Genomic DNA, 17,489 nt, shown 5'->3' on the forward strand with positions numbered 1-17,489 from the left:
ATTCTTGGAAACTTTTAGTATTATTTATGGCGCAGTTTAAACTTTTAAACGCCAAGCTGCGCTGACATCTGGGGATTCATCAGTTGTGAAAACCAAGAAATACGAACTGATGAGAGTTTACAAAGAAAATGGGAATGTGATAGGACTAGGAAAACAAGAATTAATATTGGCAGACATGGATATATTTCTTCTGAACAGAACAGGTAAGACATTTTAATATTTCAATAGATAACACAAAAACCGTAGCGCACTTGTGTTACAGACGGGAACACTGTTTCATCGGTTGTTCTTTCTCTCTTTGTTATGTTCATTATGATAATGCCTTTTTGTAATTCTAAATTGTAAATGTACTTTAAGGCCAATTTGCATGGGATAAGTATTATCTCGGGACCCTGTGTGATTTAGAAATTTCCTCCCCATATCTGTATTAAATGTGACACACTCACACGGGATATGTGAAGCCTGTGATTTTACTCAAATTTACAGACTTATTTCCCGTTATATCATCTGCGATGTTATGGGTTATGTTTACTATGCGCAACTGATGTACAGTGAAGATTCTCACCAGTTGACTGTCACAGGCCAGATGTGACATATGACTCAAAACATCAGACTCAACCACGCAGTTGAGCAGTGCCGAAACATAACTCACGTAAAGAAAATTCCTCCGCACATCACCTGCAGTAGCAATTACAAAAAGAGATGGCGACAAAGTAAAACAACTTTAAAACATCAGTAAATCATTACATTTACATTTAGTCATTTAGCAGACGTTTTTATCCAAAGCGACTTACAAAGAGTTCAGGGAAGCGAAATGTCATAAAAGAGCAATAGTACAATAAGTTTCAACAAAAGCTAGACCACTACCTGTTGAGAGAAGAGAGAGGGTTATTATTATAATATTACTAGAAACATGAGTAGTTCTGTCTTGGCCAGGTTCAGCTGGAGGTGATGCTCTTTCATCCAAGCTGAGATGTCATCTTGTCAGGCTGTTATGCGAGCTGCTACAGTGGCATTGTCTGGGTGAAACGAGTTGTAGATGTAAAACATCTTGTTCACCTTATATTACTTCACCTAGTGTACTTTTACCTATGATTTTAAGTCTGATTTTCAAAAACTCATGATCAGACATGACCACATGTATTTCCCTTTATGTCCTTGTTTGGCTTGACCCCGTAATTGCTGTATATCGCTGCTGTCCCTCTTGCCATAAATCATTATTAATAGTAATTCTTTGTTTTTCACTGGTTTTTGCAAATATCTAACCTCTAAAAAGTATGAAAACGTGCTTGTCAACTTTTTTTTCATTTTAACCATTTAAAACGCATAGCATTTTTCTATTTGCTGAAAAACTGTGAATTTGCATCTTTGTGGTTTCGGAACAGTGACAATATGTTTGTAATTATGTTATTTTATTGCACTGCTAATAATACATTTGACATTATATAAAGTTTAACCATTTAATGACATTCTGAAATAAGATAAAGAAGCTCTTGGGGTAGAGAACCACTGCTCTAAACTCTTTCCCCATTTCTGTCCACCCTCTGCTTCTAAACTACCACAAAGCTTCCATTGAGCTCTTTGTGCTTATTATGTTACAGCATTTGCATGAACTTCAATAAATCACCCATCACACCGTTACTGTTGGTTTCGAACTCTCTGTAAGTTTGCTGACCTCAAGGCCGCCCATCTCCCATGGGACAGGTCTTTAACACATCTCAGTGTTGAGTAATCTTCAGTGAAGGCTTGTTCACATACTTTTTCTGATCTGTTTAAATACGAAGTGACTCTACTCCACATTTTGTTCCACAGCTCCTGTTTGTTCAGCTTTGGATGCCTCAGCTGTTTTATTTATCCACTTCCTTGGTGATTTGTGTCTCGTTTGCTTTGCTTTGACATTCGAGGGGGAAATAAAATGAATGGTCTTTTGTTTATCATCAGTTATGATTCTTGTATCGTAAAGTTATTAATCACTCACAGAACATACAAAGTAAATCAGAGTGTGCCGGGCAGTGGGAGAAGGGTTTTTAATAAGTAATGGAATTTAATGAACGTGACTTGGGGGCTATTTTGTGTTCTACACACGTGACCGCAATGTTTTTGTTTTAAAACACAGCAGCTTTAGTATCTTCATCATTAGACTGGATGCTACATACCTGAACTTGAAATATGTATTCAAATCACATCCACCAGGTGCTGCATCTAGCCCTGGCTGACACCCTGTTTACACATGGTATTAAGATCTCTGTCTCTGGTGATCCAATCCAAAGTGTTTGGGTGAGATAGATCAATGTTTACACCTGGTGAGGACACGTCTCAAAAGTGACCAATGTCTCAAATGTCACCTGAGAGCGCCCGTTTGGATTTCGGAGAAGGATATCTGATTTTGGTATTATATACTTCATCACTACATCTTCTCTTCGCTCTCTCTTCGCAGCCTGCACATGCTGAAGGAAGTCGAACGCGTGCTTACATGGGGGGGTTACGTTTTGCATCTTTTGCATGCCTACCCATGGTGCCAATGTACGTGGGTCCTTCTTCTTGGAAAAAAACATCTAGAGTGTAAAAACAATACTGTTGTCTCAGTAGCTTTTGTGGTGTAGTGAGTAAGCCGCATGACAAGTTGTACTGGCACTACATACGAGTGCAAGATCGAATCCACCTTTGCCGAACTACATTCACATCACATATCAGATCATACAGGCATTTCTTTTCAACAAAATGAAGAAAACTTTTGAAACACGTGTTTATAATAGATTTTATGGTAGGCCTAAGGTTAAGGCTAGTAGAGAGGTCTTATTAGTTGTCATCTATTTCACAATTTTAAAACATATAATAATTTACACTCTTATTATTATTGTGTAATGTATTACTTGTTTACCTTGCTGTGCCAAAACGGAATGAAGTTTTATTTATATGAGCTCATAAATATCAACTCTAATATAGGTTAGGGCCAATCACATGTTGCGTGTAAATTGTTAGCTGCGTGGCTTTTTCCTCATTCTTTTCTTGTTAGGGGCTTTTTCACATTATTTGATAAGACAGTGGAGAAAAGACAGAAAAACAGGGGAGTTGGATCGGCAAAAGACACTTGAGACAGGAAACCAACTCTGATTGTGCTGCAGGAGCACTGGCACTATATGTCAGCACACTAACCACAGGGCTAATGGCACCAACACTTTCTCTCTCTCTTTCTGGCACTTGGGAGTTTGCGCTCCCTTGAGGTCTGCCACTACTATTTGACTGTGATTAACGCGCATTAAGGATGCAAAAAGTGTGGCAAGGAAAATCACTTTACAGTTAAATGTAGAGCTCCGGGAAAACAGAAGACCCCAAAAAATGAACGAGATAACTGAACAGGACAGAGATGAATATGAGGACATACTCACTGTTGCTGTGTGGCAACCGAAATCTTCCAAAGAAAGCTCTCTTTGGCACTAGAAGGTCTGCCAGGGATATACATTATAGCTGATGATGTGCTTATTACAGGACAAGGAAAGACGCAAGAAGCAGGGATCATGATGAAAAGCTGAAAGCTCAAGATGAAACAAAGACAAGTCACGTTCTTACATCGGACACCTGCTGACAGCTGAGGGATTCAAAATAGACCCAGACAAGGTTCGACCAAAGTATGATGTAGATGTTGTGCATGTCCCAGGGAAAGTGATGTGGTTAGCGGAAACTCTATCAGAGCATATCTAGCAGAGAATGCACGAACTGGACCTGTGGAAGCTGAGCTAGAGACAATTAACATGGTGCCAATTTTACACCTGCCAATTAACACCTGCCAATTTTATAGGACAGACTGCAGCTAGTCTGTTCCGCAACAAAGGAGGACAAGATCTTACAAATGCTGAGTTGGCCATATTACATGGTTAGCCAAAGAACAACACGTCTGAAACACCACAAGAAAAAGGAGATTATTACCCGTTTCAGGAAGCTGAGCTAGAGACAATTAACATGGTGCCAATTTTACACCTGCCAATTAACACCTGCCAATTTTATAGGACAGCTTGCAGCTAGTCTTATCCGCAACAAAGGAGGACAAGATCTTACAAATGCTGACTTTGGCCATATTACATGGTTAGCCAAAGAACAACACGTCTGAAACACCACAAGAAAAATGAGATTATTACCCGTCTCAGGAAGAGCAAAGGTACCAGGATGGAATTGTTTTCAGGGATGAAAGCTTCTCATCAAGCTTTCCGGAGAAATAGTTCAGCGTATGTATTCACTCCTCTCATTTAGGTGTGGAAGGATGCCTAGGGAGGGCTAGAGAGTATGTATACTGAAAGGGCATGAGTGAGCAGATCAGAATCTGTACAACAATGTGCAGGGCTCCAGACTGCGACCAAAATGCTCGCAAATGCGATAGTTTTTTTATAAAAGGTAAAATTTTACCCCGTCGCATTTTGCCACGCCAAATATTTTAACATTTAACGTGATTTATGAGTGGTGAATGACGTGCTTTTGATAAGTGCTGGAAAGAGAGAGCAGATAGCTTGTGCACTCTTTCTCTCCAAACTAAAGTGTGTGTTTTGCGGGTGTGCTGCGCAGACCGAACGGCATAAGAAAAAACGCTCTCACGAACATTAATGTCATATTCCGATCGTTCTGTGTAGCGAGTAATGAAGTTCTAACACGTCGGTTTCTGAACTGTCTCTCTACCCTCACACATTAATCAAAAGCAACGTCGGAAGACAGAATACATGTTTCACGTGGCACATTTGGATTATATTTTATCCTGAATTACAGCTGGCTGTAAACGTGTTCAAAAACATGTTGCCTTTTCTTGCCTGACAAGTATTCCGCACATGCAGATGACATAAGGGAAAAATCCTATTCAGTGAAGTGTTTTCCTTCTTCTATGTTTTGCCTAACGGCTGTGAAAAACAAACAGAATGTCAATGTCCGCTAATGTCCGATTAATTTTGATGAAACAACTCACATGTCAAACACTGAACTCACAAGACTGTCTGAATCCCTCAAATCAGTCACTCAAAACACCTCAGAGCACAAGTGTGCTTGGACCATTTAACAAGAGTGGTTAGTTATATTAAGTATTTAAAGTTTATTAATGACAATGTGTAGTAAAGTTGATATATAATAATTTATTTCTGAGTTACTTTTGTGCTAGCTAATTTTATTAAAAATAAAGAAGGCCAGTGGCAAACTGCTTTTTGCAAAGAGGGCACTAACGTAGGATTGTGAAGAGAGACAAATATGTGAAGATATTTGTGTCAGATCATTGCCTAGCCAATATATAACTTGAATATTAAATACTAAATTGAGCTGTTCTGTGAAAGTGACTGCTGGTGTGTAGTTTTAGTTGGTCGAGTTTACTCACTATTACATAGTTTTTGTTGTTTGCCAACAGAAAAATAAGTAAGTAAGAACCTATTTATTGTGCATTTGGGTGTATTGTTTTAATAGAATACTGTATAGGACAGCTCAAAGAGTAGAGATTTGAAGCAGACCTGAACCGCTTAGCTTGTCAGATACTACGTGATGATGTCACAAATATGCAAATTAGCACGTGACGTCATACTGTTGATGTCATGCTGAACAATTCAGCCTGATCTCATCCTATTAAAATGTATGAATGAGATCGTAGAGTCACTTAAGGTTTGCAACCTAAAAATAGTTACAGTGGTGAGATTGTGTTTTTATGAAGTTTTTTTTCTTCTCCAAATTTTCAATAAGAAAAGCTACAGGGTACAAAATAGCCTATTACTTAATGATTTTGAATGTAAAAACCACGCGAACGTCATAAGTAGACATCTGACAAGTTCAGGACACCTTTAAGAAAATACAGTATACATGTAGGTATAATCTTTGGAAAAGTCATGGTTTTAAAGAGAAATCCTGGACAAATTCTGACAACTGTTCTGACGTTGGGATGTAATTCCCTCTGCCTCTGACTTCCAGAGCTTTCCCATATTATGTGCTTGCATTCACACATAATGCATAGTCCCAGGTAGCAAACATCATGTGACCTTAATAACATAAAACGAAACTGTAATTTTAAAGGAATTGTCTTGCAAAAACATCATACAGATTCTGAAGACTTGGAATATATGGGACACTTTTATAGTGCCTTTTTAGAGCATCAAAGTCCCCATTCACTTGAATTATACAGAAAAATATGGGGAAAACGTTACACTGGTTTTTTGGTTCTCTTTGAAATCTCCCCATCTGCCTCTTCCTATTCCCCTCTCAGTCTGTTTAATCACTCTCTCTTACATGTGGCCAAAGAGGCTTGGTCTGCATACATCAGAGTGATGCTGACTTCTTAAATCAGTGTACCATATTGTTTTAAATGAATTGTCCCAGGTTATCAAAAACAAACAAAGGTTACACAATGCTAAAGAAGGTTTTATGTCCAGTTGAATAGTGTTATATATTTCAATAGAAAGAAGCTTGTGAAATTTTTTGTCTAAAATGTCCCAAATTAATACACATATTCACTATTGTGATTTGTGAAACCACCAGAAATCCATCACTTGTTGAAGCAGCATTTGATTTACCAATGTCGTATGGAAGTGAAAAAGGGAAACTAATGTGTAGCCTGATTGATAGAATCAGTCATCGACTCACAATATAGACCTTTTAAAGAGTTACAGTCTTTATCGTCATGGGCTCTAATCCTTTAGAGCCAAAGAGTTAAATCCTCTGCTGCTTTCTCTATTATTGCCCTCCATGCTGTGGTTGTCTTGTGTTTGTGTTATCAGCAGATAACAGACCTCAAAATGTTGTAACTGAGTTTTCTGAGTTTTTCAGAAAACTAAATATTTAAAATATTCATAAAAGTAAATCTAAACAAATCAAGCGAACCAAACAATAAACTTAACAAACCTAATATATACACAGACACAACATTAAAATGGAGCCAGAGTAAACAGCGTAAATTATACAGCTTTCCTGTAGCGCAATGGTTAGAGCGTGGCGATAACAACGCCGCGGTCGTGGTTTCGATCCTAGGGGATTGCACATACTTAGCAACAAAATGTATAGGATAATGCAATGTAAGTCACTTTGGATAAAAGTGTCTGCCAAATGCATAAATGTAAATCTGAGCATGTGCATGATCCAAAAGCCCAAACAGAATGAGTATGAGTGGACAAACAAACAGTGCCTGCTAGAGCGATAAAACAAACCCTGACAGCCTGCCACTTTCATGCACTCAGAGTAAGCAAGAAAATAAAGCAGGGATCTAGGTGAATGGCCACAATAAGCACACCACCAAATACCTCAAGATACACCCGTAGCAGGGAAAGAGATATCCACAAAACATCATGCATCTGATCCAAAAGGTGTAGAGTCCAGTATCTTGCATGCAAATACAAGTAGTATTGAAATAGAATCCTACAAGTATTGTGGTAGATACTACATAAAACATTATTACAAATATTCTCGAACTTTATAAAATGAGTATATCCTGAGTTAAATCAATGGTCAAACAGTACTGTTGTGTTTACATTTTATTGACTAAAATGTGCTATAGAACACGTTCATCTCGAAGACGAGTTCGTTCAGAATCAGCTACATATAGCAGGTCGGCTGACTCGATTTCCTTCTCAAACATTCCCCACAGTGCATTTCCCTGTTGAAGCCTAGCGTCCATTGACTTCAATGGGGCTGCTTTGAACAGTTTTTTTCAGTGCTTCGAAACTAGACGGTGATTGGATAAATGCTGCGATTATGTCCCGCCCACGAACGCTCTGCGTCTCTGGGGGTGAATGGAGGAGTGGGCTGGCCTGGACTCCAGGCTTCTGCGTGATGATTGGAGGGTCTGTCGAAAGACTGCATCTCCTTTTGATTGACAGCGATTTTGCTATAAAAAGTCCCGACACTGAAGCTATTCGAGCTCAGTCCCATAGCAGATTTTGCAAGTACAGTTGAAAGAAACTGCTGCAGACTATTTCCTGGTATTTGCTGGGCGAAATTGCTAGCCAATTTTCATCACACTTTTTACACAGTTATACACCACATTCCTTGTTTCAGTTTGACCTAATTCCCACATTTCCTCCATCGAGTTTAATATCTTTCTTAGATTGTTCATTCATTCATTCAAAGTCCTAAAATGAGCTTCCAATCTTTTAAAGACCAGCTCTGCTTTGATTTGTGTAGGAAAATGTACTTGTATAACAACACATTTAAAAGCCTTCTAAAAATAAACATTGCAATAAAAGGAAATGATCAACATTGAATGATCCTAGAATGCCTTTATTGTGTCATCCATTCCTTTGTTTACACTTTCTTTTTCCATCGATTCATTTCATTGCTTTCATACATTCGAGTAAATCTCATTTGTACACATCAGGAGGTCCAAGTCCCTATTTGGCTGTGTTTCAGTTAGGAATATGTTAAATGGTGAAACCCAATTAGGACAACAGCAGAGCTAGTTACTGATGTTCTGTCAGAGCCTGTGGCAATAAAATCGGACTAAAATAAATAATTTAACCGCAAACCATCCGTCTTCCATGCATTGGATGATTATTGTAAGCTTTCTTTCTTTTATTCTTTCTCTGCAGACTCATTACAGGGTGAATATCAGAGGAAGTTGTATAAGGAATTGATGGAGAGTTACAACAGATTGGAAAGGCCTGTGCTGAATGACTCTGCACCTATTGTGGTGGAACTGGGGCTCACACTGCTTCAGATTATAGATGTGGTGAGTATCTTCTACCCACGTTCTTTGTAGCATACCATGTATGACACGTCCTCTGCTAGTTTCCAGTGTTTTCTGTTGGCCATATGCAGTTTAATCTTCATAATCTTATTCATGACTGATTTCATTTTGACTGAAAATAAATAACAAAACTTTTCAGATTATGTATGATACAGTAATAGCTACTTGGTTCTGTAGTTCAGTTGATGGTAGGCCAAGTTTAAGTGCCCTTGATTTAACTTTTTACTTGACCTTATAATTGGTTCCCATAATTCTTTACCGTGTCATTTGCAATAAAAGGACAATAACCACATAAAAGACAATGGGTGGCACCTCATTACTGTGGCTACATCTGTGTTTCTGTGGTTTGATCAATGGCACAGTGTTTTCTTCACTCTTTCTCATCATTAATGAACTATAGTCGTCTTTTTATCTGCTTTCATAGTGCTTTCAAGTACAGTAGAATGATCTAGTATGACTTCAAGTATAGCCCGCAAGACCAAATGCCAATTGAGAAGTAATTGTTTTAAGTATAGTTTTCTTGTACTCTATTATTTTAACACAGTATTTTTGTATTTAATATTTTAATGTAGAATAATTTTGAAACAAAATAGGTTTACTTTACATAATTACAAAGATAAATTAATTTTATTTTTAGAAAAATGTTATCAAAGGTTCACATTAAGATTCATAGTAAAAACATGTATTATGTATATGAATATAAATAGGAAAATAAATAAATACAATTTAATTCAAATGTGAAACGTGAAAAGAACAAAAAAATTATAACGTCTTGTATTTACACTGGCTTTAGCAGTTCCCTAAAGCAAATATTGAAAGCAGGTAAATCTATAAAATCTTAGTTTAATGCCAGGCCAGTTCTGAGAACAATGTTGTGAAGAATGCTTTAGATTGTTAGAGCTGTTATATCACTCCACTTCTGCTTTCAGCAATCTGCTCTTTGAAATGCAGGAAGTTCATCTGACGTCTCAGCACATCTGGCTACATGTCCGATTATATCCCTCTTCATTTCTTCATCATTTGAATAATGACTGCTGTCATGATCAATAGAAAAATTAACTTTTTTGCCCCAAAACCCTAACTTCATCAGGCAAACTTTGCTAACTTAATGAGGCACAATTAATAACAGAACTAATTGACATAGACGGTAGACATATTTATAGTTAAAAGAATGACAATAACTTTGTGCCTTTAAGGCACAGTTCAGCGCCTAAAAGGGTGGTAGAAATGCATTTCTTTCAGGACCCCTACCGTCAAAGATTCAAACATTGGCAATATTTAAGGTTGGTGGAAGGAAACTGTTCTGGGCAAAGTCTCTGCCTGTCCATGAAGCCTTGTACGAACAGAGAAGGAGTGCAGCAATAATAAGATCTTCCCACATGGGAAACCAGAAGAAAATATGAAACAGGTATATACATCCCTTGCACAGTTGTGATATGCAAAATTAATACACTATAAGGACATACTCTAAAAGAGGATCCGTACCTGTCAAAAGGGAAAATGAATATGTCACTGTCAGAAGGGAACTTGCGGCCGCAGAGACGTGCAGGGCACCATATTGGTTCCATTTAAATGACTAGGTACTTTTAGGGAATCCACTAACTTTCTAGTCCATTTAAATTCTAACTTTTGATTTAGCTGCTTTGATTTTTCTCTTGTAGTGGTTTTATGATTTTAGTGTTTACCTCTGTATGCAATCCATAAAAAAGACTGCATGCCTCACTGTCCCATTCGTGCCGTCCCGTGACCCCCATCACCTCGCTGAAATCTATCTCCATTCATCCAGCTCACTGTGTGAATTATGAAATATCTGTTTATCCTACGTGTTAAATCCTACGTGGCTGCCATGGTGCGGATCTTGGGTGGCCCCAGATGGCGAGAGGCCCATAGGCTACGACTGGGATGCTGTGAAACTGTGAACGCATGAGTTGCTCTCAATCAGCTTAGGGGGGCTGGGGGTGGCAGCTGCCACACCACTCTACATCATTGCAATGCCGGGAGCGGAATGGGTTTGGGGATATGTGGACTGTGAGAAACAAAAGACTAAAATATTTGGCAATAAAAAGGCAAGAGTTTGATTTGTACTGCTGACACAGTGTTTGCAATGCATTCAAGCAAGCCATATAGTTTTACGATTATGAGGAAGAAAAGTTTACCCAAGTGTAACTGAATTGATAATTAAATAGAACTACTTGGTAGTTTAAAGGGACAATGAAGTAGTTTGAAATGAGTGTCAGTTTAGTTTATGTGCAATCATTAGCATGATACGATTCCAGCATATTTACATTTTCTGGCTAACATTGAATCTGAAAACAGGAGCTCTGCTTGCTGCTCTGGGCCCCCTGAAAAAATTGTAGGCTGTTGCCTTTCAGGGGGCCCCCTTGGTCCGTTCAGTTCTACTGAACTATTTTACAAAATTAATCTCACTCGTACGTTTTAGTAAGATTCCTTTTCCTGCCAATGACAAAAGGTTTAGAGGTGGTGTTAGGGGAGGGGCTTCGTTATGGCATTTTTCCAATACTAGTATGTTTTTTTACATCGTTCAAATTCATACAAGTTATCCACCTTGTATAATAGTTATGAATTTCTGTATGATCAGGTTGAATGTACACTCTTCAAAATAAAGGTGATTAAAAGGTTCTTCACAGCGATGCTATAGAAGAACCATTTTTGGTTCCACAAAGAACCATTCAGTCAAAGGTTCTATAAAGGGGTCATATGTCTGGAATACATATGTGTCTTCGGTGTGTTATAAATTGCCCATGCATGGAATAGACACGTAAAATCGCAAATATTAAAGTGTCGGAACAAAAGATGCATTCTATTTAAAAGCGAATGCTCTCCCAGACCTGCCTGAAACGACTCGTGTTACCACACCCCCACACATCTATGTCAGTTCGTGGTATGATTTGTCTAAGACCGCCCAAATGTATGTGCAAGTAAGGTGGGCGTTCCTAGCGACCAATCACTACACACTGCTTTACTTGCCAATCATAGCTCACCTCGATAAATCTGCACTCTTCAGAGAGGCGGAGCAAAGAGGAGATACAAACATGCACGGTATGTGGAAAAAACTGTGTTTTTAAACCTTAAATCATGTATACACATTGCATTACATCTAAAACAAAGATAATACTTGTTTTAGCAGCGTCATATCACCCCTTTAAAGAAACGTCTCTTTCTTACTTTTTTTTCAATGTTAAAGTTTCTTTATGGAACCAAAGGGCAACACAATCTGACTTACATTCAATATCTTCTCTCATCTTAGGGCCATGATTTTAAAGCTTCAAAAAGCACACATGTCATATCCTAAAATTAAAGAGATTTAAAAAATGGCTTTCAGTAAAAGTTGTTTTGCATCTACAATATATATTAATATAATATTGCCTCTTATGCCAATTATGACCAAACAACTGATTTACACACATTTGATAGCCCCATTAACTTCAAGTCAATACGTTTATTACACAGTTATGTTATACAATCATTATATACCACCTAAAAAAATATGCATTTTATTATATTAATAGATTAGTCTATGTGGAAATAGATTTTTTTTCACTGTTATTTGCCTTAACTGGCACAAAATACAGTGTATGACAGACCACATTAGGCACATCTGTAATGTATTTGTTTGTTTTACACTCTTTGGCCACCAGGTGGTATTGTGAGCAAATGAAGCATTGAGTAATGAACCCTTTTGCGAACCACTTGGCTGAAAAGGTTCAATGCTTCATTGGGCTTCATCTTGGGATCCACTACCAAAAACTACAGGCAATATAAGTGTGAGTGTTGACCTGGCAATGTAAGTTGCGCGACCTGCTTACCTGTTCTCTTTTCCCCAAAGGTAAAGAACAGTTAACTTAACAATGCTCACATAGTCTGGATATTAAAAAGTGAAGTGCATGATTCATGCACTCCAAACAAAGGCTTAACACAGGTTGCAATTCAAAACACCTGAACACACACACACACACTCCCAGCGCGTCACGATAAAAATGATATCTCTGTCAACAGCATTTGTGGCATAATTTGAGATAAAACAGAAAATAAATCATTTGTTTGAATAAAAAACAGGCTTACCGTAATCTACTTTCATTTCTTTCATAATATACAGTATGTCTATGTACTGTGCATATAAATTTTGTATTTATAAAAACATATTCATACAAGCATATAAAAGCCATAAAAAGTAATAAACATTTATATATAATTAAAATGATAGGTAAATATAAATAAATACATTACTAAAAATATATACATGTATACAAAATAATATGCACAGTTCACAGACATACAGAAAACACAAACTGTCATGGTTCCGCCACTAGACCAAAAAAACATGACGTGAAGAGGCAGAACCATAACAGGACCTCATGTTTAATGTGGAGAGAGGCATTTATGGCCCTTATGGCTTGCCATACACTCTCTCCGGTCTCGTCTCTGTTCCCGTTTCCTCGCCTCCTCATTATTGCTTGTTATTGATTTCATGCCCTACACTTGTTCCCTCTTGATTTGATCCCTTATTTAATGCCGCTGTGTCTTGTGCCGGTTCATTCCGATCGGTGCAGGTGTGTAAGGATTTGTATTTAATGTAATGTTATCTTTAGTCTTTTGTAATTTGTCCGTGTTCCTGTCCATCCACCATGTTTCTACCCTTGTTCTTTGTATTTTACCCCCTTGTGGGTTTTTGTTTTGTCTTTTGTTAATAAATGCCTTGTTAACCTCTTACTCGCTGTCTGCGTCTGGATCCTCTGCCCGTGTCTCACCACCGTGGTCATGACACTAACAATAAATATGCATGCGATTCATCGCGAATTATCTTTTGACAGCCCTACATTGTTGTTGTTCTCATTACGTTTTACAGTGAAAGTACATTGTGCCAATACAGTTGTTCCCGTCTGTATTTAGACGACTTACACTTCACTCTTTCTTTGAATCTCTTGAATTATTAACAAATGATCACTGACCTTATCTATTTAATGTCAATGTTGTATAATTATACAATAATCATCACTAGATGATACTAGTACATTTTTGCAGAAAGTACATACACAGAAAATACACAGCAAGTACACAGAAAACAAAATTTTGGGGGGAAAATTCACTCCACAAATTAAGGTCCACCTCACAGACCAAACTCCACAAGAAGCAAACTCTGGTATTTCGTCAGTAATGCCTGAACGGACGTTATCTGTCCAACTTAGATGATTTAGACAGCTTCACAACAATAAACAGATTTTCACTGAATAATTCACGTAAGTCCTTTAACAAAATATGAGATTCATATTTCTGATTTTAAACCCTCGAAGGAACTGGCCTGGTTTACAGAGAAAGAAATGAAAGTAGATGACGGAAAACCTGGTTTTTATTCGAACAAATACATTTTTTTTTTAACTCAAATTACGCCACAAATGCTGTTGACAGAGATACAATTTAGATCTGGAACATTCTTAAAACAGATGTCTAAAAGCATGTACTTCATATAGCCAATTTAGGCTGATATAGTGTAGTGAATGGTTTTACATTGACATGGATTAACAGAGTGCATGTGTATACAATACGCTTGGTGTCCTTATAAGGGTTCATCAGATAGCTAACATGAATGCTGGGAATGCCATGAGCAATGTCTTGTTAAGAGCAGGAACCCTTCACACTCACCGTCTGCACAGAGAACCAGTAACCCATACCTGACCCCCATCCTTCTGTTCTTCATACTGTGGAGGGCTGTCTCACTCACCGCCTGCCGTCTCCAAACCCCAAGAGAGACACTACCATTTTCTCTGCTGCATGAAACCTGCAGTGGAGGAAAGAGACCATTATGACCAATCTGTTCATGGGTCACTTTTAGTGCACACCTGTGGAGGGGGGATTTCACTTCGAAAAAAATCTGATACACTAGTTTACCAACATTTGCATGGACACGTCTATCCAAAGCAACTTACTGTGCATTCTAGCTAAACATTTTCTCTGAGAATCAAATGTCACAATGTGCTACAGCAGTGATATACTAGATGATCACACAAATTCAAGGCCAAATGCCCAGTTATAATGCTCTATAATTTGATGATAACTTTAGCTACAAACACCAAATAACATGTTCCCTTCTGTCGGATGAAACAGCACAGTTTGTCTGCCACAATTAACGTTGCACATGGAGTTCTTTTCACATGGCGAAATGCTTCTTCCATTCTGCCGCGATCAGTGCCATGTTATCTCTTATTCGTGATGGTGCGGGCGTTATATTTTTCAAATTTACGCAATCTAAACTTGACAATGGCTTCAAATTCTTTTGTAGGCAAGTATTTTGGTCTGGTTCTAGGATAATGGTGGTTGTTATCATTCTGTTAATTTGCACATTTGTGATTCTCTAATGAAGATTAAACACATTTTTACCAAAAATAAAACATATATTAACCACTTATACCATTATTTTTGAAACAGTAACCATAGGTTTTAACCACAGGTATTTGTGTAAAACTGTGGTAATTCAAACCAAACTGCCAAATTGTTTGTAAGATACAGTAAGTCAATAGACTTATCGTCTCGGTTACGTATGTAACCTCCGTTCCCTGATGGAGGGAACGAGACGTTGTGTCGACAGAATGGGGTTTGACTTGAGAACCTACCTTCTCTGACTGACTTGAACAGGCCAATGAAAATTGGCGAATGAAATTTGCATGCCGGACTCCGCCCCCGGATATCCGGGTATAAAAGGGAGCCGGCGTGCCGCATTCATTCACCTTTTGTGCTGAGGAGCCTGAGGATCTTGCCCCGACTGCTGCAGCGGGCGGCCAGTGTTGTGGCATGAAGGACACAACGTCTCGTTCCCTCCATCAGGGAACGGAGGTTACATACGTAACCGAGACGTTCCCTTTCTGTCGGTCTCTCGACGTTGTGTCGACAGAATGGGGTTCCTCGGAAAACGCCACAGCGCTGTGCCGCGTCACAATTCCTCGCGAAGCGACGCTGACTGGCCTGGGCGTGTCAGACGTGAGCGCTAAGCATGAATTGCAACCTTCCAGCGGAAGGGAAGGAGTCCAGAGCTTTCAAAAAAGATGGGAGCCCCTTCCACCGGCCGTCACGGACGGCGGCCTAGTTCTCTTAACAGCGAGAAGCCGCCCGGCACCGTAAGGCCACTGGGAAGCGTCATTCCCCCCTGAGGGAACGCGCTACGGAGACCACTTCCTACCGCAGGGAGGAGCTTTAGTGGAGATTCACACACGGTCTCACCGGATAGGGGAGAGCACGTGGGAGACATGCAGACACGAGATGGTGTCGCGAGCAGGTGAAGTACACCTGGGAGAGGTCATGGGCCATCGATTGAGAGCCATTCATGAGAAGACATCAGACGGAACCGCCCTGTGGGGGGGTTACTACGTGTGGAGCACTAGGCCTTGTTTGAGTCACTGCTAGAGCTCAGAAACAGGCCAAGGGAGGCAGGGCTGCTCCGCCGAGCCCGACGCCGAGGAGTGCTTAGTGATGGATGGAATGCCTACTCTTCGCCCACGTGGGGGGAAGAGGGGAGGCTGGATAGCACCACGTCTCACCTATGGAGGAGTGCTATCGCAGGCGTACGCCCACCGGCTGCCGGACTTACCTGGCGGTGCTTCGTAAGACTCTGGCTGATACCGGTTCCACGCGGAGGCTGTAGAACCTCGCGAAGGTGCCGGGCGTAGCCCAACCCGCAGCTCTACATACGTCTGCCAGAGGGGCGCTCTGAGCCAGTGCCCACGAGGAGGCCACACCCCTGGTGGAGTGTGCCCTCACTGCAAGCGGGCACGGGAGATCCTGTGATCGGTAAGCCATTGATGGCGTCCACGATCCAGTGCGCCAACCTCTGTTTGGAGACAGCCCTCCCCTTGTGCTGACCTCCCAAAACAGACAAACAAGCTGCTCAGAGCTCCAGACGCTCTGCGTGCAGTCCAGGCAGAGGCGCAGCGCGCGCACTGGACACAACACGGAAGGGGTTGGGTCTTCCTCCCGAGAAGGGAGCGCCCGCAGGTTCACCACCTGGTCCCGAAAGGGAGTGGTGGGAACTTCGGGCACGTAGCCAGGCCGGGGTCTCAGGATAACGTGAGATTGACCAGGCCCGAACTCTAGGCAATCCGTGGCCACGAAAAATGCATGTAGGTCCCCTACCCTCTTGGCGAGCGCCGCTAGGAGAGCCGTCTTCATCGAGAGATGAGAAAGAGCGGCATCTCTGAGGGGCTCGAAGGGGGGCCTCTGGAGGCCCGCCAGGACCACATTGAGGTCCCAAGAGGGAACGGAGCGCGGACGGGCCGGATTCAGCCTTCTCGCGCCCCTCAGGAACCTAATGACCAGGTCGTGCTGTCCCAGAGACTTCCCACTAACTGGCCTGTGATGAGCGGCAATTGCGGCTACATACACCGTCAGCGTGGAAGGGGAGAGATTGCTCTCGAGTCTCGACTGCAGGAAGGACAGCACGCTCCCGATCGAGCATATCCGTGGGTCTTCTCCACGAGAAGAACACCAGGACGAGAAGAGGCGCCACTTAAAAGCGTATAACCGCCTCGTGGCTGGGGCCCTAGCCTGAACAATGGTCTCTACCACCGCTGGGGGTAGACCACTCAGGATCTCCTCGTCCCGTCCAGGGGCCAGACATGGAGGTTCCAGAGGTCTGGACTCGGATGCCACAACGTGCCCTTCCCCTGAGAAAGGAAGTCCTTCGTCAGGGGAATCGGCCAGGGGGGAGTTGTCGTCAGGAGCATTAGCTCCGAGAACCAAGTCCGGTTGGGCCAGTAAGGCGCAACTAGTAGCACTTGATGCTCCTCTT

At 40.6% G+C, this 17,489-nt stretch overlaps 1 protein-coding gene across 1 annotated transcript in view; it reads left to right on the top strand.

Moving 5' to 3' along the window:
• chrna8 (cholinergic receptor, nicotinic, alpha 8) overlaps positions 1-17,489 on the top strand; it is a 59,183-nt gene that overhangs the window by 8,621 nt on the left and 33,073 nt on the right. Inside the window, exon 2 of the mRNA XM_079462278.1 lies at positions 8,535-8,674. Coding sequence (XP_079318404.1) covers positions 8,535-8,674 — 140 coding nt within the window. The remainder of the gene's footprint in view (positions 1-8,534; positions 8,675-17,489) is intronic.

Source organism: Barbatula barbatula, assembly GCF_947034865.1.
Source record: "Barbatula barbatula genome assembly, chromosome: 8".
NCBI lineage: Eukaryota > Metazoa > Chordata > Actinopteri > Cypriniformes > Nemacheilidae > Barbatula > Barbatula barbatula.